General features: G+C 51.3%; 1 protein-coding gene across 10 annotated transcripts; it reads left to right on the plus strand.

Moving 5' to 3' along the window:
* The first annotated feature begins 935 nt into the window (after positions 1 to 935).
* Positions 936 to 25,515, plus strand: Septin4 (septin 4). Of its 10 annotated transcripts, none has more exons than XM_037201232.1 (14): positions 936 to 2,458; positions 3,034 to 3,078; positions 4,269 to 4,276; positions 17,656 to 17,952; positions 18,288 to 18,381; positions 18,759 to 18,845; positions 19,437 to 19,560; positions 23,753 to 23,887; positions 23,984 to 24,101; positions 24,191 to 24,292; positions 24,461 to 24,557; positions 24,649 to 24,811; positions 24,997 to 25,043; positions 25,297 to 25,514. In XM_037201232.1, exons 1-13 carry the CDS (start codon positions 1,045 to 1,047, stop codon positions 25,013 to 25,015), a joined length of 2,703 nt encoding a protein of 900 aa, XP_037057127.1. In that variant the 5' UTR covers positions 936 to 1,044; the 3' UTR covers positions 25,016 to 25,043; positions 25,297 to 25,514. The 10 variants fall into 10 exon arrangements, with proteins under 10 accessions (XP_037057127.1, XP_037057126.1, XP_028734086.1 ...); XM_037201231.1 differs by having other exon boundaries at positions 937 to 2,458; positions 24,944 to 25,043; XM_028878253.2 differs by lacking the exons at positions 936 to 2,458; positions 3,034 to 3,078; positions 4,269 to 4,276 and adding an exon at positions 12,763 to 12,903 and having other exon boundaries at positions 24,944 to 25,043; positions 25,297 to 25,515.
* Positions 25,516 to 25,972: the final 457 nt, after the last annotated feature.

Genomic DNA, 25,972 nt, shown 5'->3' on the forward strand with positions numbered 1-25,972 from the left:
TTTTTTTTAAAAAGAAGACTGGAATATAGCTTAGTGGATGGATACCTTGCCTAAAATACATGAGGCCTTGTATGATCCCCAACATTGCATAAACTGGGTGTGGTAGCACATGCCTATAATCCCACTCCTTGAGAGGTAGAAGCAAGAGGACTAGAAATCAGAAGTGTAAGATCATACAGGAAGAGTTCAAGGCCAGTCTGGGTTACATAAGACCCTGTCTCAGAGAGAGAGGGGAGGGAGAAGGAGAGGATGATTATCTGAATCTAGCTGATGGCTAACAAGATTATTAGTGAGACGGGACGTTAATATTTATTGTATGATAGTCACGCGCCAGGCAGTAGTTTCCAGATTGAAACTAAGACTCAAGTAAGAATCTGGTCCAGTCATTTGTGATCAAAACCAAACTAACTCCAGATCTTTACACATGATACTACATGCTCTTGGAATAATAGGAGAATTTATGATTTCAGTAACATAGGTTTTGACCCTAGAGTCAACCAAACCATTCAAGAAACTTGGAAAAGGCTGGAGCTCTATTCTTTTTTTAATTCAGATATAGCAGTCTCAAACAAAGTTGGAGTAACTCAGTCCATCCCAGCAGGTACCTTGTTAGATGTGAGCTAGCACCAGCATGACTGACTTGAGTGGCTGACTTCATATGGTCTCCTGGCTGATTTCTTCTCTGCATGGGTCTCTGAGAATTCCTAGAAGCCAGGGAGAATAAGGAAAATTCCAAAACCTTCCCTGTATACAAGGAAATCCCGATTTTCTTAAGAACTTGGCCAAAGGTTTAGTGTCAAGTCCACAGACAGGTTCAGTTTCCATCTGGGTAGTGATTTTCTATGAAGAAATGTAACTGTAACACAAGATGTTTACTAGAAAGCTCCTTCCTTTGTGACATCATCGGACAGATTGTAAAGAGAACTGTTTAAGACACTCAACAGCAGCCACTTTTGTGAGGGACCAAGAACAGCTGCCCTGAAAACGATGAGGATAAACACTCGTACTTAATCAGAATCCTGAAAACAAGCCAGCTGTTAAAATATGGCATCTACCCAGAAGGCCACAGTCTTTCAGGTGTTAAGGACAGATAAAAGTGGGTCTAAGGTAGCAGTTTCATCACACAGAGGGGCTGAGGTTACTACCTCCACTCAGCGGGGACATGGGTGTATTTCCTCAAGCCAGCGAGGTACTGTTCTCTCCCTGAGCCCTTGTTCCCAAAGAAGATCCGAAGCTGCACATCCTACCACCCAGTGTTCAACATCAGACTATCCTCGCTCTCTGTCCCCACAGCCACGGCCTGGCCTCGCTACAGTCTCCACTCCACGGGGAACAGAGACCCGACCAAGAACAGAGACAACCCGCCAGCGCTCTCCTCATCGAAAGAACCAGTCGGTCCAGACAGTATCTTCCTATCTCTCAGGAGTTCATCGGAATGTCAGTCCAATGAGGGAAGAAGCCACACGGAGAAGTGAGAACAAGCCAGGCCGTGAGGTTGCCTGCCATGCCTCTCTGGCTTCTGATGCCAAGTACCGTCACTTGAGTTTTATAAGTGAGAAAGAGGAGGACCCACCCTCCAAGGTCCAGAACCCCCAGGGGGTTAGAATGACCCGTAGAGTAGTAGCTCACCCAAAGGATGAAGCCATACAAACAGAGCCCGTCCGAAGGACTGTTGTCGAGGTCAAGTCAAACCAAAGAAATGTCACCCGCGTCACTAGCAACCATCAGTCCGTCCTTAAAAAGACTGCTCCCCAAGAGCCAGAGATTGGTCCTCCCTGCTCAATCCTTTCAGAGCCTAAGCAAAAGAACGTGAAAGGGTCATCAGCCCTCAAACTTTCTGTCCTTAGAGATTCAGATGGGATACCCCGAGTTCCTTCACGTTCAGATCGTTCAGTCTGTATTGAGACCAAGCCCCCCTCAAAGGTTCTAATACCAGAAATGGAGCCCACTGTGAGGTCTGCAAGCCGAGACCGTGAGGCTGGACGCAAGGTGACAATCTCCTCAGGAAAACAGTCAATACCGTCACCTCATCACATGACACCTCGAGCAGTATCTGAAGGACACTATAAATCTCCCCTGTATTCAGAGCTTTCCCCAAAGCCCTCCATGCATGCAGAACTGGAGTTGACCCCTCGGCCTTTGCCTCCAAGGTCCTTACCTAGGTACGGGCCTGGTTGCTCATGGTGGGCCTTACTGAATCCTAAAGTGGAAATGCCCCCAAACCAGCCATCAGTACTTGATTTTGAACCTACGTCCCCTCCTCCCCTAGACCCTTTAGAATCCTTTTTTGAAATAGACTCAAACCCTTTCTGTGAGGACCTGATGTTCCAGAGAGAAAAAGTAAGCCTCCCACCATCACCAAAGGAGTCTTTACACCGAGTAGCGCTGACAGACGTACCCAAGACCCCGAAGTACACCAGCAAACAGTCCACGCAAGGGTTCAATGCTTTCTTCCTGGGTATGTGAAGAAGCAGACTGCCCGGTGCAGCCCACAGTTAGTGAAGTAGGACATTGGGACGGGGCAGGAAAGCGCCCCCTCTTCATGCTGGGCCCCAAGGCTGCCTGCCTTCTCGTGCCAGGCTGCTTCTGTCTTTGAGCTCAGTGCTCCATGCCTTGGCTGCCAGCTTCTCTGACCTCCCAGCTAGCAGCATCAGTGCAAATGGTTAAAGCTGGAGGCCGCAGGCGACGCAGCTGGACTCTTCCACGGCAGGTAGAGAGTGGATTGCAGGGTCAGAAGTGGGTGCCTCAGAGCGGAAATACCGCGGCAGGGTGAGGGCTGGCAGGGCTGTTAAAAAGAGTGAGAGCCTCAAGTTAACAGCCTGCTTCCAGAGGAGAGCAGGTAGGGCACACGTGGGCTGGGTAAGTGCACAGAGAGGGTGGGCAGACGGGAGGGGGACAGTGCGGGGAGGAGAGCCTCTGAATAGGGCCGAAGGCTAAGAAGACTTTCTGGTGGAGACCTGGAGACTTCAGTAACGAGGGGAGGGGTGGGTGACATCCCGCAGCCAGGAAAAAGCAAGTTTCTGTTACTTTCAGATGTTTCTGAGGAAATGTACAACCGGATCCTCTGGTGGCTGAAAGGTCTGTGTTCCCCCTTCTTGTAGGGGGCCTTGTGTGGGGCTGGGGGTGGTGAGAAGGCAGGTGAAGGGTGGCCTCCACGCCTGGTTTGTACTGCTGGGAATTCTGATGAGAACTCACTTCTGGGAAGGAGAACAACGTAAGCCCCGTGGTCCTTAATCTCATCTATAATATGTTGGGGGGTTTTGTTGTGTTTTGAGACAAGATCTTGTTATGTAGCCCTGGCTGGCCTTGACCTTGCTGTGTAGAACAGGATAGCCTTGAACTCATAGAGATCTGCCTGCCTCCAAACTGCCAGGCTAAAGGCATTGGCCACACCCAGCTTCTACCACGCCTTTTAAGTTTTAATTTATTTGATGTGTATAGGGTGTTTTGCCTGCATGTAGCTTTGTGCCCATGAAGGCCAGAAGAGGGCATCAGATCCCCTGGAACTGGAGTTACGGACAGTTGTGAGCTGCCATGTGGGTGCTGGAAATTGAATCTGGTTCCTCTGCAAGAGCAGCCAGTGCTCTTAACATCTGAGCCGTCTCTGTAGCCCCTGTCATGAGTTTTAAAGAAAACAAACTACCTGCTTTGAAGTCTTGCCCATTGCTGACTCCGCAGTGGCGCTGGTCAAGGCTTCAGAACTCTCTTCACGCCTCACCTCCACTTGTTGCCCTGGGAGGATCTCCGAGCCTGCTCACCCCTCCCCTCCCCATGCCAGTAGGTCTTGCATTCACCTCTGGAATCATTAGTATCCTCTCAGTTCTTTTTGTTCCTCTTTATGCTTGGCCACTGGTGGCACCGGAATGTGAGGATCAGACTTTGAAGATCTCTTGGTAGCAGAGAGTTCTTACTGTAAGAAGTATGGCATGATAAGCTTCTATCTTATTAATGGGACACAGGCCAGGGCTCAGGATGACGTTACTGGGGAGGTGAGAGTCCTGTGAATGCACTCCAAAAAAACCCAGTGTGAGCTACCTTATACATAAAGCCCTTTTCATGGTGCTCAGCATCAGGAACATTCAGTAATCGTAGCCACTGTTGTTTGGGACATTTGGGGCCCTCGGAAGTTACTTGGGTTGGGTTATAGCCATATCAACTAGACATCTTTAGTAACACTCTCTTTTTCTTCTCATGTTGATACTTTCTGAATTCCATTTGCTGCTCCCTGCCCCTGGAAATGGCTGGCTTCTACTTCTTGGTTATGACAGATGAGGAGGTAAGAATCCCTCTGGGAGGTAAACTTCCAGTCCAGTGCTCCACCCCTTTATTTAATTCCTACTCCTGCCCTCTGATGGGAGGGGGTGTGGAAGGAGACAGAGCTGCAGCTCGTGGTTGGGTAGGCTGTTCACTGCACAGAAGGGCACTGTGTTGCCCCAGGGAGACTTGTCCAGAAGTGGCACACCAGCTAGAATTGCAGCTTTGAAGAGAAAGAACAGAGCTCTTTTGCCCGGTGCTCGGTGGGAAACTGGGCAGCTACGGGCTGGGTCATTCCCCATCTGGCTCTTCCCTCTCCTGCCTAAGGCACTTCAGAAAGGGGTCGCCTTTCTGGGTTACACACTATTCCAGTCCTCGAGTTGGAGAAGCATGAAGTGGGCTCTCTTCTTGGCAGCCCTGTGTCCTAAATTGGGCAGTGTCCTGATTTTCCAGGGCATTTCCAGGGCATTGCCTGTTCCCTCAAGTGCGTGTGCCCATGTGCCCTTCTTGGGCCAGGTTTGAGAAGGTGGCGTAAGATCTTCCTGCTTCCATTCATTCTTGGACCACATTTGTCTCTTACCCAAAGCCTGGCGAAGGCTTCTGGTGGGTCCCATCCGTGGCTGACTGGCCCGGGGTGAACAGCTGACTTCCGATGGAGGAGGAGTGGGACAACAAGGGCTCAGATAGCAGGACAGCTGAAAATGTCCAGGAATGCAGCTGCCATCCCCTCTGCTATGAGTTCTTATCCAGCCTCAGGCCTGAACTCAGCTGTAAGTGGGAGCAGCCACTTTGAGAGACTATCTCCAAACAAAGCATAAGTCCCTCTTTCCTCTGTTTTCCTCCAGCCCCACCCCCTCCTTCGTTCCATGAACAGTTTATTAGTCAGACGTGTGACACTCTACTAGGCACTAACACACACACACACACACACACACACACACACACACACACACACACCAGTTCTGACTACACAAATAGGAGATAAGACATGGACAGGAAAAAATAATAATATGCACTAGTCTGTGCCCAAATACCCAGACAACAGGCTGACTGAATGCTCTTGGAGGGGCTTAGGAGATGGGGAGTGAGGAGGAGGGTAAGTAGAGGGTGGTTACACCCTTCTTTCTGAAGCCCCGGGGAGATATGGTAATACAAATTTATACCTTTGGGAAGGGGACGTCTTCTGTGGTTCAAGATTTGATGTCTGTGACTGAGCAGGCTCCTCCCCAGCCTCCCCAGCCTCACCCCCTTTTTCTGTGCATCTTGTTTTAGTTTAGGAAGTCAAAAGCCTTGGCAGCAGAATGACTTCTTCCCAAAATAGCTCTTATCCTGTCTGGATAATTACAGCTCTTCAGCCCTGTTCAGCAGCAGAGCTGCTTCCCCAGAAGCTGGGAAGAGAAGGCTCCCAGGCAGCTGGGCTGCTGGTCCTCTCCGGCTCCCTGGAAGTAGGGTTTGGATAGAGTTGGGCAAAGGAGTCTCCATGAAAAGCCAGCTTCCCCAGCCTGTCCTTTCAGGTTACCTATCCCCAGGCAGGCCCAGGATGGGGACTTTATGGTCCTGGGATGCAAGGACTTTGGTTCCTCTGCTTTGGGAATGCTTGACCATAGAGACTGTTCCAGATTCCATTCCCAGCAGGAATTCTCTAGTGGCCTGACCCCAGGGGCTGGCTCATGAAAGACATTATTTGTTACTAACTTCATAAACTCCTCTGGGTCCACAGCTACAGACCATGCCAGATTCAGCCCATGTCTCTGTCTGTCAGTCTCCTTTTGTCTAAGGAGTGGGGTTGAGAGATGCATCTCATCCTTGGATTGGGGTGATAGGGGATGGAGTCTCCTCAGAGAAGACTGTGCTAGACTGAAGGGAGCATTTCTAATGTATGTGTGTTAGCAGGATCTCAACAAGGAGGTCCTACCAGGCCTTCAGTGGGTCCGGTAAACTGCATTCTCCTCTGGCCTGTAGAGTTCCTGAAAACAATGCAGTTCTTTTTTTCTTTTTTCTTTTTTCTTTTTTTGGCTTTTTGAGACAGGGTTTCTCTGTGTAGTTTTGCGCTTTTCCTGGAACTCACTTTGTAGACCAGGCTGGCCTCGAACTCACAAAGATCCGCCTGGCTCTGCCTCCCAAGTGCTGGGATTAAAGGCGTGTGCCACCACCGTCCGGCAACAATGCAGTTCTTAATACGAGGGGCAGCAATACCTCTGATGGACAGGACTACTCCAGCTCCAAGATCACATGTCTGTAGGATACCCAACCTGGATGTGACTTCCTCGGCTATCAGAGGACAAGGTGGTTTCCTCCTTGCTCTATCTATCAATTATGCAAGAAACCAACTCTGGAAATTAGGACAAGAACCAGATGAGGCCGTTTCAGTGGTACTCAAGGCAGACTGGAAATGTCTTCAGGGTAACACATCATTTGATCCCTGAAGGCCAGGGTGGTCAGACTCCTGTTGACTTCTGAACCCTGGGAACATTCTGCTCTAAGGCATTTTGTTTACAGAGGAAAGCCTCAAGTCTCTTAGGAACTCAGGAGTGTCTACATTCATGAAGGTGGTAACAGAATCCTAGAATGTAAACTATCTGAGAGAAATCCTGGGAACTCACTTTCCCACGTTCCCCATCCCTCCTGCTGTGTGTAGACACTAGTGTTGAAAGCACCAGTCATGAAGGTGAAGATGAGGCAGGACACCTCAGAAGGCTTTTCACAGCAGCTTGACCCCTACTACACAGCTTCTTACCCTCTCAGACGCCACCTTGTTCATTTTCAGCTACCATGGGCAGCCAGTTCTGGAGCAGAAGGAACAGCTGGTGACTTCTGGCCATGACTTGCTATTTGGGGACAGGTTTGGTTGACCAATTCATAAGGGTTTATTCCTCAAAGTCCTGCTTTCCACGAACCCTCCTTAGTCCCGGACAAACCAAGACTCATGGAGTGCTCTACCTCAGCACTAACCTCTGGAGATAAGGAGTTGAGGGATGATTTCCCAGCTTCCCCTGAGACCCAGGCAGGCTTATTCTTAAGCCTGTTGTAATGAGGGCAGGAAAATGTAATTCCTCCTTGGCTTTGATGGTGTAACTGAAGCTAACCTTCGTAATTTTTGTTGTCAAAATAATCTCACAAGGACACATACATTTTGGACTCCCTAATATGATTTTCTTTTTTGTTTACTTAATTTATATGTATGGGTATTTTGCCTGGATGTATATCAGTGTACCACATCGTGCCTCTTAACCCTAAACCAGAAAAGGGCACCAGATCCCCCGTAACTGGAGCTACATGTGGTTGTAAACCACCACGTGGGTGCCAGGAATCAGAACCTGGGTCCTCTGGAAGAGCAGCCAGTGCTCTTAAGCATTGAGGTAAATCTCCAGACCTTCTCTCCACTCCCATCCGTGGGCCTTGAAGAGTTGATTGCTTTCCTGACTGGATGCCACTGCCAGCTCTTTCTGTTAGAATATTTTAGTGATGTCTGAGACGGTGATGTTAGGAAGGGAAAGACAGTGGGCTTAGGTGCATTAGGAACATTGGTTTCAGGGGACAGGGTACTACTTGAGTGAGGAAGAACACTCTTTAACCCAGAAGCCACCCTGACAGCTGTTGAGCCAGAAGGCCGCTGTCACGAACAGCAGGAATGGCCGTGTCCCCTCACCCCTGCTCAGCTGCCTTTGGTTCAGCTGCTGTGAGGAGAGTCACAGGACAGCTGCTCCTCAGGGGCTGGACAAAGGCTTGGAGGGGGGAACAGAATGTGAGTAATGCCTTTCAGTTCCTGAGAGGAGCCCAGCGCCCAGCCTGGACCTGGAGAGGCCGCATCTCTTCCTTGGTACACCCACAGTAGTCAAAGCCAGCTGAGTCCAGAGAGGATCTGTACTGGCTTTTCTTGGAATTTGGGTTGGTTGGGTTGGTCTAAGACCAAGACCTGGAAAGCTGACCCCACGGGTGGCTGCGGCATATTCCAAAGTCACTTTGAGGCATTTCCCCGGTATTCTCCGCTCCCATCTCTCTATACTCAGTACACATGGACACTCCTAATCCTTTGGAGGGAAAACATTTGAAATAGCCACAGTTGGCAACAGCTGGTTGGGTGTTGATAATGTCCTCATTTGCAGATGTAATAGCTACTATTCACTTTAGTGATTTTACCATATCACGTTACTAAATATTTATAGCAAACTATGGAGTAGACTTTTTTCTCTACTTCACAGATGAAGAAACTGAGGGTCTGGGCTTTTTTTTTTTTTTTTTTTTTTTTTTTTTTTTTTTTTTTTTGTCAAAGCTGAGAACACTAAGGAATATCCCATTCTGGGATTCCACTGTGCAGTACACATATTCTTCTGTGACTGCATCTTCCTTGAAATATTTCAGAAACACCAAGAACTGTGAAGGGGGGGATGGTGTTACTGAGGGCAACATTCATGTCTTTGCATGTGAGTTATGAGGCTGAGAGGTAGCCTGTGCTTGAGAGCAGACAGAATGAAGGACAAGTGATGGGTCAATGAAGTACAGAGCCTCAAGGCTTGTCTGTGCACTAAAATCAGAATGGAAAACTAATTAGTGCATCATTTCAGTCGGTCCATATTGATTGGCCGGCTCCCGGGGGTGGGGCCCCAGTTACCATCACATCCCCTGTTCCCTGCCCTGGATAGAAGTCAGCAGAGGTCGAAACAGAAGACACCCTCCAGCCCTTCAGGGGCTTTTGCTTAATTTGGGAGAGAACCCTGTACAGGCAGGTCACTTGAAAGGGCGTGGCCATCCAAGGACAAACAGGGTCTAATGAGATGAGTCAGCAAATCCCCCAGCACTGAAGCCCTTAGGGAAAGCCCGGGTGGGGGGAATACCTTGTCTCAGTATGACAAAAACCTTGGTAAATCAGTTCCTAAAGACTGCAGGGCAGTAGAGTCAGTGACCTGGGCACGTGGGAGGTCTTTAAAGAGACTGGGAAGACAGAAGAAGCCTCTTGGAAGAGTCAGATTCTTCAGCGAGCAATGGCATCAGGAGGCATGCAAGGCCCTTCCCTCCTGGAACTCCTGTGGCTCAGAGAGGGCGTTGGACCTTCTTCCTTTATGGAAATGGTTGGCTTCTAGCACCTTGCTAGCCTCAGAACTGCTCTGTCTGGAGCCAGATAACAGGTGCCAGGAAACAAAATGATCCCCAACCTTGCCACCCACATCTCAGGCCTGTTCCAGGAACACGAGGCAGTGGCTGGGGGTGGGGGTGGGGTGGGCTTAAGGGAGTTTTGTCTCCTGCCTCTGTGCAGACTTACTGAGGTTTCCTCAAAAGATACATCCCGACTCTTTCACCAGAGCTCTTCACTGTATCATCAGTAAGTCAGTCCTTTGTGGTAGAAGGGAGACACAATTAGTTCCTGGACCACTTAGGGGAAATGGCTGCTGAGAGGCAACAGTGGCCTTTGCCTATCGCACAGATCTGAAATGCTGACTTCCTGTGGTAATCATTTTTTATCTTGGACTTGAGCTTAGGTCCTGGCGTGACCCCCACACAACCTCCTTACTAAGCTGCTGGGCCGTTTACAACCTTCCTCCGTGGACAGATAGAAAGACACAGTAGAGGACACCACCAGGTTTTCTGTAGGGGACTCGACTCAGGGAGTGGCCAAAAGCTGTGATTGCTGGTTTGAGTTTCTCAGGGAGTGATGTGGTCCGCTGTGCCGAGCTGCGTGTCTGCCCCCAGATGTTTGGCTCCCCATGCTATCGGTACAAGGAAATTGTACTCTAGTCAAAGGCATCGATGCTGCTTACCCGGCTGGATGTTGACTTTCAAGGGAGACTCAGAGTCCTGTGAGCTGTGTGGTGTTAAGGCAAGGTTGGCCAAGCCATCTGACAGCTGGAGGTGGGAAGAGTGCTCTTAGTCATCATCAGTGCTTTATGCAAGGGCGGCTGGATGTGGGCTATGCTGCTGACCACCTACGGATCCTGCCCCAATCAATACAGAGAAAAAGCTAGAAATGGTGGGGAAGATCAAGGGACGTGTGCTGAGGCCAAGCTCTCACAGAGCCCTTTGAACACTGCATACAGGGTTAGCCTCCAGGCTAACCTGTGGAAGTGGAATGGCTTCGCCTATCTTCAGCTGCTAATTCACCCAGCATGTTAAAGTACCGTACTTAGGAAGGGACTGCGTGCCATCAAGACGGATGCTTCTCGGCTCGGATCTGAGTTTTATAGTCCAAGGCTTCTTTCTCTTGGGCCCTTTCTCAAGGCAAGCTGGCACCACCATGCCTCAAGACATTTAGGGCTCTGCATCCTAAGCAGCGGGCACTAGGAAAGAAGCTGTGGGCGCTGAGCCCCAGCTGAAGATAAGCTGGCTGAGCTAGCTGCCTTTTGAGATATTTCTGGGTCCAGACTTAGAGTGGGTTAGGGCTCCAGTCTGGTGGATCTGATGATAAAGGAAAACAAGACTTTGTGGTTAGACCTGCCACTGCCTCCTCTTTTTAAATGTGTTTATGTGCATGTATGTACATACACATGTGCACAGTGGGAAGCCAGGCCAAAGTTTGCGTTGGGCGTTGTTCCTCAGGACAGCCACCCACCCTGTTTGTTTGTTGTTTGTTTTCCAGACAGGATGTCTCACTGGGACCTGGGGCTAACCAGTGGTGCTAGGCTGGCTGTGCAGTGAGCTCCAGAGATCTGCCTGTCTTTACCTCCTTCGAGTTAGGATCACAGTATGCCGCCACACCCAGCTTTTTATATGGATTCTGGAGATCAAACTCAGGTCTTCAGGCATGCACTGCAAACTCTTTATAGACTGAGCTATACCATCCCCCCAGGCCAGGGTCTGCTTTCTTTCTCTCCCCCCCCCACCCACATGACCAGAAAGACTGACATGTATGTATCTTACAGGTGTGTGCTAGTGGCCTGGGGCTGTGACACTCAGATGTTACAGCAGCAGCAGCTGCTGCATCTGTAGACTTCCAACAGCACCGAAGTCTCCCTTTTATGTTTTTGTTTTTCTGGGTGCAGCTTGAGATCTCCTGTATACACACAGGCCTTTGTCGGGAACCTGTTTATATCTTCAGAGGGCCCCACCTTGTGCCTTTCTCAGTCTTCATGGCTAAACTTCTGCTTTGTTCTTGTAGTCTTTCAAGATAGTGACTCTCAACCTGTAGATCGCGACCCCTTTGAGGTCGCATATCATATATTTACATTAGGACTCATAATAGTGGCAAAATTGCAGTTATAAAGTGCCGGATTTTTGGTTTGTTTTTGTTTTTCAAGACAGGGTTTCTCTGTGTACCCTGGCTGTCCTGGAACTCACTCTGTAGACCATACTGGCCTTGAACCTCAAACTCAGAGATTTGACTGCCTCTGCTTCCTGTGTGCTGGGATTAAAGGCATGCACCATCACCTCCACGTGCCAACGAAACAGTTTTATGGTTGGGGGGTCACCACAACATGGGGATCTGTATTGAAGGGTCGCAGCATTGGGAAAGTTGAGAACCACTGCTCTAAGGCCTACAGAATCACACAGCACACTCTCCTTCCACATTGTATCAGCTTTGAGAAGGTCAGAAGGAACAGTCAGAAACTTAGAAACCATCTAGTTTTACCCCCTTATGTTTTGGGGATGGAAACTGAGGTCTTGAGAGGTAGAGTTGCCTAGTCTCCTAGCTAGAAAGGCTCCTCAGCCTGCTGGCACTTGTACTGCGAGAGAGCTATGGCTGGGGAGCTCAGCTTTGTCTGAAGCATATTCGGAAAGGGGCCAGTCAACCTGCCCTTGGGGAAGGGCTTTAGGGGTCAGGGAGGGAAATGCTTCTGGAAACTTCCATAGGAGCCTGGCCAGTTCAGACCTTACTTAACTCAGGAAATCCCTTCCCAACTCTCCGTTCCCAAGCATCTCCCTTCGGCTAGCTGCTGCTCTGACCCTCCTGACCTTCTAATGCTCCTAAAGCTGCTGGGGCATTCATCCTGCTGCATTTCGCCGGCTTGTCCGGAGGAATGGCCTGCTTCACTGGGTTATGCTTGGCCGGCCTTTCTAGAGGCCCTCCACACTCTGCTTTGCTCTAGGCAAGGCCTCCCCTTCCCTCAGATGATCCCTGGATAATGTATGCAGGAATCCTCTTTAATCTTTAATCTGGGGTCTTGAACAAAAAGGAGCCTGCGGCTAACCTGTGTCTTTTTCACAGCTTGAGTGGAGGTGGAGGATGTCTGACATTTACCTCATAGGAGGTGTAGTGTGGGTATGAGCAGTGAGTAACTTGGATGTTCCTTGTAGAATCTCCCGGGGTAACTAAATGCTTTCTCTCCAACTCTTGCCTTTAACTCGCTCTCCCTGTGCAAAGGCAGCGTCTTCCAGTGATGCCAGGTGGGTTGGGTTTATTCCTCTGTGGGGATTGACTAGAATTCCTAAGGTGCAACACTGCCTGGAGAGACCATTCTAGAAAAAAGAAAAAAAACAAAACAGTTGCCTTGTGCAGTCCTGGGCTTCAGGAGGAGCTCAACGCAGGCACCCACCGCGGCTGCAGGGGTGCAGGCCCCGCCCCGGACCCGACTAGCCCCGCCCCGCCCCGCCACCAGAGGACCGCACTCTGCTAGGCTAGTGGGGGCCCGCGGTGCAACGAGGTCGGCGCGCAGCTCCCACCGCGGGTTGCTGGGGCGCTGTCCAGGCGGAGCCGGCCCGGCTCGGGCTGCAACCATGGTAAGGAGAGCGGGCAGCCGGAAACGCAGGGCCTGCCACTCCCGGGCGGCTCCGAGGGGACGCACGGTGCTGCAGCCCTGGCTGGGCAGGGCGGGAGGTACTGTCCCTGGCTCCAGGTTCAGACCAGGCACTGCTGGCGCCGGGCGCCGCGTCGTCGCTCTCAAGTTATTCCTTCTGAGCGGGGCTGCTTTGAATCGGCCGCGACCCCCAGGGTGCTGCCCAAGGTCTTGGAAGGAATAGGTCAGTTCTGTGGGAGGTGCCTGCTGGTCGCCTCTTGGTGCTAGAGAGGACGGCGCTGACGAGGATGGTAGGGGGATAAGTAGCGGCCCTTGTCGGAGTCAGCTGTGTTACCTGGATGACCCTTCCTCGTTCACCTACCCCTGGTGCAGAGACCCGCACCAACTTCCTTCGGAAAACACAGAGGAAATCCATAAACACTGCCAGCCTCACTAAGAGGGATGGTGACATACAGGATCCGCATCCCCTGGACCTTTCTCAGAGAGGAAGAAGAAAGCCCAGTCCACTATCGTGCAGGGGCGCGATCAGCTCTGTCCCTTTGCCTCCCAGACCAGAACCTTGGGAAATATTCCTCCTGCTGCATCTACCCCCTCCCTGCAACTAGGTCCCTCTGCAGTGTGTGGGGGGTGGGGGTGGGGACTCATTCCTGCCACCTGCCTGTGAGAAAAGAAGCTGTAACCCCGGATAAAAGTTTTCACCCTGATCTCTGAGGATACCAGCTCTTCTGCTGTTGTTACCAGATCCTGCCAGAAACACAGTGTATGGGTGTCAGGGCTTCCAGACCACACACCATCCTCTTCTTTCCAGACTTTGCCTTCTGCATGGGGAGGCACAAGCTGTTTACAGCAGGAGGGGATTGGTGATCAGCCCACAGGGCAGGATGTTGACTGTGAGCAGCTGCCAAAAGGGAACTCTGGGCCCTGTGGATCAGAAGCTCCCAGGTCTAGAAAGGCCAACCTTTTGGGCTCTTGTCTCTCAAGCTGTGTCTAGGCAGAGGCCCAAGTTTTGGCCAGGAAGTATTAGTGATCCTATGACCTACTCCAGAGGGGTTCCTGGGAGAGGCCAAGTAGTGCTTGTCCTTGTCCTAGCCCCCCACCTTCTTCCCACATGGGAGATGGACAGACTGATTGTTCCAAGACAGAAGCAGCGCGGGGAAGCACTGAGTATCCCCACTGCTAAACCCAGCAGGAACCAGGGGGCCTTTATCTGCCACACACTGAGTTCAGTTCAGCTGAGGTCTTTGGGCTTTCCGCTTGGCGAGGCCACCCTGCTCTTTCCTAACTAAAGATACCCAAACACTACCCAGATGTCCAGTTTCAGGCCTCTGCCCTCACAACCAGCCCAGTGCTTGGCCTGACTGGTTCATGTCAGGCCACACTTCTCTGTGTTGTGTCCTGCCCATGGAGGTCAGTATCCTAGTGTCTTTGGAAATCAGTGGGGAGACCTCCAGCTGAAGGGCTCCAGGAAGTTTAATTTCCACAAGAAAAAAATGACGACAGGACAGATTTAATGACTATTTTGTGCCTTGAGATGCACCTCGTCTTCAACTTGGCTTGAGGTATTTGTTACCTGGGAGTCCTTTCATTCCCCAGCTGTCCTGGGGGCAAGGCCAGGTCACTAAAGCACTAAACTAAGGCACTATTCAGGCTTACGAAGGGTATTTCTGCCCCAACCAGAAACGCCAGCCTCCTGACTCCTAGTGGAATGCTCCATCTGTACTTCCCTGCTAAGACCCCTGATGTCTCTCCTATCTAAATGGGAGCTCTGAAGCCTCTGGGATGCCAGCCTCCTTTCATTTGAACCCATGTTCCACAGAGACCAAGTATCCTAGAGAGTCTGTGGAATAGATGAGGAAGTAGGTTAGGTCTTCATGAGTCCAGAGGCCACGTATCTGTGGATGGCTGGAGTCCATGGAGCAAAGACTCCTTTGCGGCTGGGTTCCCTGCGGGGAAATCTGGTGGCAGTTTTCTGGACAGTGGGACAGCGGCTTCTTCTGGTAGGGGAAAACACAGGGACACTTGGGAAGAAGTGTGGGGCCATTCCCATGGAAGCTATCCTCGGGATCATTGGGCTTCCCCACTCTTGGTTTGTGCAGCTTCAAGTTAAGGTCAAAGAGGTTGAAGGGATTGGAATCTCTGGGGAGAGGTTCCTTGGGTGGCTGTCCCCATGTACTGATGGGCCAGGTCTCCTTAGGGATACCTCCTAGTCCTCAGGCGGGCTCCCGTGTCCTTAGGGGTTAACAGGCTGAGGCTGAGTGGATCAAGGCTGTGCTGCAGACTTGTTGGGAGGTTGGTGCTGTGCCCTCCAGGATAGGAAGCAGGCAGGCATCATGGGACAGCCAATCAGAGGAGGAGGGGGCTGCAGAGGGACCCAGTGATCTGGCTGCAGCTGAGCTGTCCTCTGAGGGTGGGAGCCTAGGGAAGGGGAGGGGAAGAGGGGGTGGACATTCCACAGGCTTTGTTGGCCCCTGCCAGAGACAGAGTAGGGCCAAAGAAAAGGGGGGAAGGAACAAGCCAGGAAGCCAGATGACAAGGCAGCATCAAGACAAGGCTGTTTCTGTGTGAGGACCTTTGCCTGGAGCTAAGATTAGACCTAGAGCTTGCTGGCTGGGGTCTGAAGTGTGAGGCATGGACCAGTCACTGGGATGGCAAGGGAATTCTGTCCCCGAGGAGGGGACTGAAGCTGGGGTAAGATGGTGCCTGGGGAGATGGGTAGACCTAACTGGTCTTCCGCTTGGCCTTGACCGGCCTAGGAACTCAAGAGTTGGAAAGTAGTGTGGTCCCTGGCAAAGCCGGGGGAGGTGGATAGACAGATGGGCAAAGGACCTAGCGCCTTCAACTCCTTGTCTGGAGCCCTTTGGCCTCTCCCATGCCGATCGACGTACAGTCAGGTCCGTCGGGGACAATGGTGGTGCCGGGATCCTGGTAGCTCTGCCGGAAGACTGTGGGCTTGGGATTTCCACCAGTGCTTCCCTGTCTTCCGTCCTTGTGTCCTTCTGTTCTGTGCCCCGGAGAGAATGCAGTCCTTTCTCAAATGCTTAGCAAGCCCCCCCCCCGCCCCCCCAGATCAACTTCTGGGTCACTGAGGGGTAGTGCAGGGAGATTTTCTGGAATTCCCCAGACTCGTTAGCTGCTCCATCCTTTCTCTGCGCAGCGTAATTAATTTGGCCAAGCTGGGACACTCTCGAGAGTGAAAGGGGCAACAATTAATCATTATGCTCGACCAACAAGCATAAACGGGGTTGTATGGTTACCCCAGTGGACCTCAGATGTAATGGGTGAGAGAAGCCTGTATAGCCAGACTTGCCTCAGCATAGCCTCTTGAGGGCACGAAGGCCCACATGCTAGATCCTGTTTCCTCTCTGGTGTCCAAGCTGACCCTGAAGACTGGTGATCAGCAGGTATAGGGACCTGAGTCATAGCAGACATTTCCCCTGACCTCCCTTTCTCTCTCTCTTCCAGCATAAACCTGGCAGTGTGCATGTCTGTCCCTTTCACTTCTGACCTTCGTAAAATGGGGCTATGCAGGAAGGTTGTGGCCATCTTATCTCTCCTACTCTGAGACTTCACAGTGGTCCAGGGTAGCCCCACTGGCTTGGCCAATCCACAGAGGGTGACTCAGCCTCTGCAGCTGGCCCTTGTCCATTGTCCGGGGGTGGCACGTGGATGTTGTGAGACAGAGATGAGCCCAGCACTGCCAGGCACCCCACAAAGAATGCTGACCCCAAAAGGAGAGGGGAAACTCTTGGGAAGCTCATAGCTATGGGGGACCGAGGGCAAGAGTCGGGGAAACTGCTCATCTTCCATGGTGATGGTGGAACAGGCTTCCTCAGAGAAGTCGGCCCACTGTACCAGCATCCCACATCTGTGGTCCATCGACGAGGCCGTAGCCTTCCTGTACTGCTGAATTCAGGGGAAATGGGCAAGGAGGCAACTAAGGGGCCCTCCCCTAGATGTGGCTCCCAGTTTACGGTACATTTTCAGAGCAGGAGGTCTAGCCATACTTGAGCTCCCCCAAAGCTTTTCAGAGTTTTCTTTACCCTTTATCACCGGGCTGCCCTTCACGTGTGTGTGTGTGTGTGTGTGTGTGTGTGTGTGTGTGTGTGTGTGTGTGTGTAACGGTTACTCTTTGATTCTAGGGTTTAGGGCCAAATTTGGGCGTGGTTCAGAATTTAGAGTAAGAGTAAGGTCAGGGAGACCAAATCTTGGGCAGCAAACCTGGAAAACAAGGCCCTGTAGTAGATGTCCTCCCCCAGATCCCTGACCAGCAGTGACAGAGACACTGAACCCGCTGCCTGCCGGCTCTGTACTCGGCTCTCCCCGCCCTGCCTTCTGCCCCTGCCCTTTCCTGATGCTACACTCCCCTTGAGTGACACACTCAGGTGTTAGACCTCTGTTCCTCTTCCTCTTATTCAGTCTGATTTCTTTGCCTTTGGGGCAGCCGCTGGCCCCAGGCTAGCGCAGACCTCCAGAACTGGCAGCCTCGGTGATAACCTGCTGGGAGAACAGGGCTTTGCAGGGCTGGACTCTGAGGCCCTTTCCAGACTCCTGGCTTGGGGAGGCTAGTGAGCAGGTGTGTGTGGGGTAGGTGTGAGTGCTTCCTCCGGCTCTGCTGCTATTCCTTTCCCTTCTAACCACAGTCCTTTCCTTCTTTCCTCTTCACCTTCTGTCTTTTGCCTCAATTTCCCGTCCTGCTCCCTCCTGTCACTCCCACCTCCCCTACCCCAACCCCCAGATCAAGCGTTTCCTGGAGGACAGCAGTGATGATGCCGAACTGAGCAAGTTCGTGAAGGATTTCCCAGGAAGCGAGCCCTACCACCCACCGGAGGCCAAGACCAGGGTGCCCAGGCCCCAAATCTCGGAGCCAAGGCCCCAGACCCCAGACCTCTGTGATGATGACCTGGAGTTTAGAGCCACCTTGTGGCCCCAGCCCTCTGAGAGTCAGCAGTACTTCTGTGCCCCGGCCCCTCCCAGCCCTTCCTCCAGGCCCCGCAGCCCATGGGGCAAGCTTGATCCTTATGATTCCTCTGAGGTAGAGACTCCAGCCCTGCCTACGCCATTCAGTGGGTGGGTGCAGAAAGACCCAAGGGAGGGCACAAAGAGAGCCTGGGGTAGGCGTGTGGGTATGCACACCTGCACCACATGTGTCCGCAGGCCCTTTTCGCGGATCATTCTGTGGATCGGCCCCAGCTCTAAGGTTTCTGCCTTGAAGGCATTGGAAACTCAAGTCACCGCAGGGACTGATGACCTGGCCGGTGTGGCCTCAGACGGAAGCTCAAAGGATAGGGCAAAGACCCAGAAGAGATGAGGAAGGCTGGGGATGGGAGCTGCTTCTAACCCTGTGCATCATGTCTTCCTGTCCCCCAGGATGACAAGGAGTATGTGGGCTTTGCGACCCTCCCCAATCAAGTCCACAGGAAGTCTGTGAAGAAAGGCTTTGACTTTACCCTCATGGTGGCAGGTAGGAAGGGGCAGGCTGGGCTGGGCAAGGGGCATCTCAGGCTGCCTGAAGAGCGCATGGGGGAGAAGAGGGATAAGCGGCAAATGGCTGTGCCCTTTTTGTAAACTCAGGCCAAGCATGGCCAAAGAGTACAGATTTGGGGGCAGAGGAGGTGGGAGGGATGCCCTTAACAGTCTTCTAGTATTTCCCCTTCCCTTGCTACCTTGGGTGGTCTCTTGACTTCGTGCAACCAAGATGGCCGTACAGGCCTCCTCCCAGTTCTGAAACACCGTGCTTTGGTTGATCCAGCTCCTCTTGACAAGACAACAGTTTGCCCCAGATCTTGATCAGGTGGACCTTCCCTGTTGACTCGGTGCCTCTGTCTTCTCTCCCCTCAGGAGAATCAGGCCTGGGTAAATCCACCCTTGTCAACAGCCTCTTCCTCACTGACCTGTACAGGGATCGGAAACTCCTCGGTGCCGAAGGTAAGGAAAGGAGAAAGAAGCTGAACTCTCACGGGTGCTGCAGAGGGGCCATGCTGGAGGCCCTGGCTTCCGAGACAGATGCACTGCTTCTTTCTATAGACCTGTCTGGCCTGGCAGTTCACCAGCCAGCTCCCTAAACATTTGGGCGCTGTGCTGGGCATGGTGGCGCATGCCTTTAATCACAGCGCTCAGCCGGCAGAGGCAGGCAGATCACTGAGTTCGAGGCCAGCCTGGGCTACAGAGAGAGTTCTAGGCCAGCCAAGGCTACCCTGTCTCGTGGCTGGGGGTGGGTGGGATTTGGTCGATGAAGCAAGGCAGGGACCAGAATCGTGATCTTTGAATGAGTTTCTGACCCCTAAAGGATTCCAGGAATCCAAGAAAAAAGCCTGGAGCAGAGAAGAGGCTGGGGCCAGAGCCAACGGCCACCGGCATTTCCTGTGTTGGGAAATGTGTTTTTTGCTGGTTCCCAGGGAACAGGCGCCTGGGGGTGGGAAGGGAGGGTCTGGACAGCAAAGCTAGCTGGGGTGGGCAGGTGGTTTTGGCTGGGCAGGACCATGCCCTTGCCCTTGCCTCAGTTTCCCTCTTCTCCAGAGCGGATCATGCAGACGGTGGAAATCACTAAGCACGCGGTGGATATAGAGGAGAAGGGGGTGAGGCTCCGGCTGACCATCGTGGACACGCCAGGTTTTGGGGATGCAGTCAACAACACAGAGTGGTATGTCTGACCAAGGACAGCCCCAGCTGTTCCTGTTCCACCCACTTTCCGCATGCATCTACACAGGTCCCACACAGTCCCACACACAGTTATGTTTGCTAGGAGGAAGAGGTCTGTGACCTTACTGGACTGCCGTCTCTTCTGTAAGTGAGAGAGAAAGGATTGGAATGCATGGTCTTATTTATTTTTGAGACAGACTTACTATGTAGACTAGGCTGGCCATGACCTCAGAGACCTGCTTCCCAAGTACTGAGTTTAATTTTTTTTTTTTTTTTTGGACAGGGTTTCTTGTTGTATAGCCTGGGACTCACTATGTAACTCAAGCTAGCCTTGAACTCAGTGCTTCTCTTGCATTAGCCTCTCAAGTGTTGGGACTACAAGTATGCCCCACTGTGCTCAGCCCCAAAGAGATGGTTTTTACTGTTCTTCCCAGTTCTGACCTGTAGTTCTATGATGTTTGTGAGGACACAACATGAAAAGTCTCAAAAGAGCAAACGTAGGCGCAACAGAAACACCATCAATCCCTCCCTTCTTTCCTTTCCACAGCAGTTATTTTAGACGCCGCAAACAAACCTTGTTTAAGGGGAAATGAAGGGAGGTGTGAAGGAAAGGAAAGCAGAAGAGCAGAGGGAAGGCCAGGTGGCATGGCCGTGCACCAGTGTGACCTCAGTACTCGGGAGCTGGAGGCAGGGCCAGTTCAAGGCCAGTCTCAGCCGTGCAGCCAGCCTGTGCAATGGGAGACTGTCTCAACAACAACAACAATAACAACCTGAAAGAGTTAGGGGGAGGAGTGGAAAGAAGAAGAAGAAGAAAAAGGCGGCGGCACTCCAGACATCCTTTGGGCCACCTAACAAAAGAAAGGTGTTTTTGACACACGCGTTGCACACACACCGTTAGCTCTTGTTTTTTCATAACTAGAGGAATGCTTAGGTCATGATCACACATATGAGACAGGTGCAGGTGATGGACCAAAAGGCAGGAGAAAGGGCAGTGCGTTTGATGAAGAAATTAGGCAGACAAACGAATGGAAACACATGAATTATGAACCAAAGGCTGAGGGGCCCCCAGCTGGATCAGGCCCTCTGAATGGGTGAGACAGTTGATTGGCCTGATCTGTTTGGGAGGCAACTAGGCAGTGGGACCGGGTCCTGTGCTCATTGCATGAGTTGGCTGTTTGAAACCTGGGACTTATGCAGGGATGCTTGGCTCAGTCTGGGAGGAGGGGACTAGACCTGCCTGGACTGAGTCTACCAGGTTGATTGCAGTCCTCGGGGGAGGATTTGCCCTGGAGGAGGTTGGAATGGGGGGTAGGCTTGGGGTAAGGGGAGGGGGGGGGAGAATAGGGGAACCCGTGGCTGATATGTAGAACTGAATGGTATTGTAAAATAAAATAAAAGGAAAAAAAAGAAAAGAAAAGAAAAGAAAAGAAAAGAAATTGCCGGGCGGTAGTGGCGCACGCCTTTAATCCCAGCACTCGGGAGGCAGAGCCAGGCGGATCTCTGTGAGTTCGAGGCCAGCCTGGGCTATCAGGTGAGTTCCAGGAAAGGCGCAAAGCTACACAAGAGAAACCCTGTCTCGGAAAACAAAAAAACAAAACAAAACAAACAAACAAACAAAAAAAAAAAAAAGAAAGAAAGAAAAGAAATTAGGCAGATAGTCCCAAGAGCACAAATCCTGCAGACATTTAGCACTGCATGATCTTGAGCAAATTGGTTGCATTCTCCCTCCTAATGGAAAAGACCAAAACCAACAACAACAACAACAACAACAAAACACTGGCCATTTCTACATCATCTGTTTGGTCTGAAAATAGCCCAGAATTATGCCTATGCATTTTAGCAATAGTAACTGCAGGGCTAGCTAGCAACAAGATTTGTGGGTCTCCTGGTTCATAATTATAAGAATTTCAATATGGTAAGAACAACACCAGACCAAATATGGCCTTTCTGATTACAGATTCCTGTGTGACTGCACAGGCTATATACCCATGATGCTTACCCTAGATAACTGTCTCACAGACTAATCAGACCCTCACAGACATTTCTAAGCCCTCATCGTCTGCTTTATTGTTACAACATGTGGCTCTCCTCACAGATAACTGGTTCATCGTCAACTTTTGTCTAAGCCTTGAGCAGATGGCCATCTTTCACATTCTTGCTACAGTGCTGTGCTAGTTAGTGGTACATGGTCTTGTGGTTCCCATCAGTGTTCCTGACAGGCTGAGGAGATGCTGTGTTGGCATCTCAGCAGACAGCTCGTCCTGAAATTCTAATCCCAACTAGTGTAGCAGGGACCACTTCCAATCAACTTACCTGCTTTTACTTTTAATAAATAATTTCAATTTCAGTAAGAATCCCCCCCCCCTTTTTTTGAGACAGGGTTTCTCTGTGTAGCTTTGTGCCTTTCCTAGAACTCACTTTGGAGACCAGGCTGGCCTCGAACTCACAGAGATCTGCCTGGCTCTGCCTCCCAAGTGCTGGAATTAAAGGCGTGCGCCACCACTGCTCGGCTAAGAATTCCCTTTCAATAATAATAATTTGCAGATAATTCTACTTCCCTGTTTATCGTGTACCTGCATAGATACTAATTTAATTAACCAGCAGAATAAACAGAGCATAAACATACAAGGAAGATTTTTTTGTTTGTTTTTGTTTTTTTGTTTTTACAGACAAGGTTTCTCTGTGTAACAGTACTGGCTGTCTTAAATCTCACTCTGTAGACCAGGCTGGCCTCAAACTCACAGAGACCTACCGGCTTCTGCCTCCCAAGTGCTGGGACTAAAGGCGTGCACCATCGCCTGGCCCAAGGTGGACATTTTAAGGATGCAGAACAAACACGAACGATCCTCACCCCTGGGGTGCATACAGCCTGGTGGTAGTGGGGGAGCAGAGGGAGAGCCATTCAGATAACAAATGAGTGGGTCAGGCCATGTCTAGTTGATGACACTAGGCTAGAAGTCGCAAAGCCAGGGACTCAAATGGTAGAGGATGTAGCAGCCAAATAATCTGGAGCAAGTGTCTCCCAGGATCCAGATTTAACTCCTTCGTGTATAAAATGAGAGTGCTGAGCTCAAAGTGCTGCTCTCCTGGCTATGAGGAGTAAACTAGGTAATAGAAGAACAGAAGACCTGAAGAATGAAGTTCTCAGAACACACGCTCACATGGGGAGGGCACACTGTTTAACCAGGGGGACAGAGTCTGAGAAGCGCATCATTCGGTGATTTCATCTTTGTATGGACATCAGAGCGTCTGCTACCACAAGCCCAGATGATAGATACACCCAGATGTTATAGATCAGTTACTGGACATGGCCTCTCCGGGGCAAGAGACTAAGTAGAAGACAGGTGAGGCTGTGCTGTCCAGCACAGCAACTGTTTTACATCAACATCTCTTACAGGTAGAAAGCATGCCCCAAAGCATAGTGCGTGAAGTGACGGCCATTTGTCATCACTCACCGATGCAGAGGAGTTTGTGTGCTGTACTCATTTTTATAAATCTACTGTCAGTGTGCAGGGTGTGTGTTTGTGCCCTGGGACTGAACACAAGTCACTGAGCTAGTGTGGCACGCATTCTTACCATCTGAGCTGTCTTCATCAGCTCTCTGTGTGCTCTAGTTTTATATGCCTCAGAGCACGTGTAACACATAGGTGCTATGATGTTATGGTGGCAATGCCTTTTTTTAGTTCAGTTACCATCTTGTGGGACTAATGAAATACATGGATTCAAAGTGGATTCAACATTGCTTCGTGGCGGTTGACTGTGTGGTGATATACGTATGGCTGTGGAGGGGAGAGGAGAGCAGTGGACGCTGCTGTGGTTAAAGAAACATTCCTGGAAGAACTGGGTCTTGGATAAGGACGAAAGGGTTTGGAGAGGCAAAGGCTCCGGGGCCAGACCGTGACCTTGACTTAGGCTTCCCCTGGTTTCTAACTGGTCTTCACCTGCTGCCACTTTGCTATTCTTCCTTCTTTGCCTGGTTCCCCTTCCGCCCCCTTTCCTCCTCTAACTAGTGTTTATTGAACTGCCTGTGTACCCAGCCTAACTTTCTATCCAGATGTGAGACGCTCCCACCCTACCCAGGTAGTTCCCTGAAAGAGAAGTAAAGCCAGCCAGAGGAAAACAGGGCTCACGCCAGAGCTCACCAGGCAGCCCCCCCCTCCCACAGTTGCTCTGTTCCTCTGTCCTTGCCCCAGCTGGAAGCCTGTGGCTGAGTACATCGACCAGCAGTTCGAGCAGTACTTCCGGGACGAGAGCGGCCTGAACCGCAAGAACATCCAAGACAACCGGGTGCACTGCTGCTTGTACTTCATCTCGCCCTTCGGCCACGGGTATGCTGGCACCACCGGGTTCTCCTAAGGGAGCAGGCCGAGAGCACCGCAGGCAGGGCTGCCACCAGCAGGTGGTCACAGGTTCCTGTTCCCCAGGCTCCGGCCACTGGATGTTGAATTCATGAAGGCCCTGCATCAGCGGGTCAACATTGTGCCTATCTTGGCTAAGGCAGATACACTGACGCCTCCCGAAGTGGACCGAAAGAAATGCAAAGTGAGGGGAACTGGTGGAGGGAGGGAGTCAGGCGGGCTGCTAGAAAAGATGGGGTGCCCAGAACTGTGGACCCCTCGTCTGTTTGCCAGATCCGGGAGGAGATTGAGCACTTTGGAATCAAGATCTATCAGTTCCCAGATTGTGATTCTGATGAGGATGAGGACTTCAAATTACAGGACCAAGCCCTAAAGGTGGGGCCATCCTAGGGCACCTCTTTCCCATCTTGGGGAGTAGAATTGTATATAAGGACAGACTGTTGGGGTGGAAGAGGACCCTGTCTTCTTAGAGTGCAGCAGAAGGTACGAGTGGAAAGGACAGGTGTGACCAAGGATGCTGACGGCAACCCTAACTCCTTTTAGGAAAGCATCCCATTTGCGGTGATTGGCAGCAACACTGTGGTTGAAGCCAGAGGGCGGAGAGTTCGGGGCAGGCTCTACCCTTGGGGCATCGTGGAAGGTAAAGCTCCTAGCTGGTGACCAGAGAGTCCTTGCCCTTCGGGGCTCTTCTTTACCTATGACCCTGGCTGACGCCTGGCCTTGCCATGCAGTGGAAAACCCGGGTCACTGCGACTTTGTGAAGCTGAGGACAATGCTGGTGCGGACCCACATGCAGGACCTGAAGGACGTGACCCGAGAGACACACTATGAGAACTACAGGGCACAGTGCATCCAGAGCATGACCCGCCTGGTAGTGAAGGAACGGAACCGCAAGTATGACCAGAAGCCAGGACGAGCTGGCCAGGGGAACCCCAAGTCCTCCCCTTAGGACTCCACAGGCCCCAGGCTTCACTCAAGTTGGTGCTGGGGTCCCCCCAACCTCACTACCCTTTCCCCTCCCTTCAGCAAACTGACAAGAGAGAGTGGTACTGACTTCCCTATCCCCGCTGTCCCACCAGGGACAGATCCAGAAACTGAGAAGCTAATCCGAGAGAAAGACGAAGAGGTGAGAGCCGTATGCTGTGGCTGGCCGCCTGGGATGTCCTGTACGATAATTCTCAGTGTCTCTTGGCTTGGGACTGGAAAGAGCCCTGGCTCTGGTACACGCGTGGGCTGATGAGTGGCTCTGTCTGCCATTTCATCATGTATGAGGGCTACCAAGGCCTCAGACTCGAGGGATTAGAATCTGGGGACACTCCTCCAATACAGTAAGACTCTCCCTGTCAAACACCTTGTTCTGACGTGTGTGCCTATTTCAGCTTCGGCGGATGCAGGAGATGCTACACAAAATCCAAAGACAGATGAAGGAGACTCACTAACTGGCTTTTGGACCTGAATATTTAAATCTCTTCTTCCTGCCCACGCCAGCCCCTCCCTGCACCAGCTCTGCTCAGGCCCCTGCAGCTACGACCACTTCGCCTTATATCCCTGCCGACTTCTCAGAGACTCAGAGGAAATAAACTTTAATCTATATGTGGCTTTGAGTGTCTCTGTGTCTTTGCCATCTCCTGGAAACAAAGCTCCTGAGACAGTTTGGAAGGCTGATACTGGTTCCTGGCTTTTAGTAGGAAACGGAAAGAGGGGAAGAGTTTCCCCTTCCCTTAGAGAGTTCACTCTGCTTACATTCTATTCTGACTCCATTATCTGGGCCCCAAGCCTCCATGTTTCCCACACACAACACCTTCATTTTGTAGCTGCTCTTGGGAAAACAAGGTATTAGCTACACGGCAACCTCCACCCCGCCCCCCATTCGGATAAATAGATCTGCAGAATTAAGCTCTAAATTCCAGGAAGCTTTTGGTACAGCACTGAACAAATGCGGGAGGTCCTGTAAATTAAAGACTAAGTGCCGGCACAGAAAACACATCACTGTCCCCAAGGAGTTTAGGATCAAGCTTCTATTAGGTTGCAGACCCTGGTTCTACATCCTGGGGC

This window comes from Peromyscus leucopus, chromosome 8b (assembly GCF_004664715.2).
Source record: "Peromyscus leucopus breed LL Stock chromosome 8b, UCI_PerLeu_2.1, whole genome shotgun sequence".
Taxonomy (NCBI): domain Eukaryota; kingdom Metazoa; phylum Chordata; class Mammalia; order Rodentia; family Cricetidae; genus Peromyscus; species Peromyscus leucopus.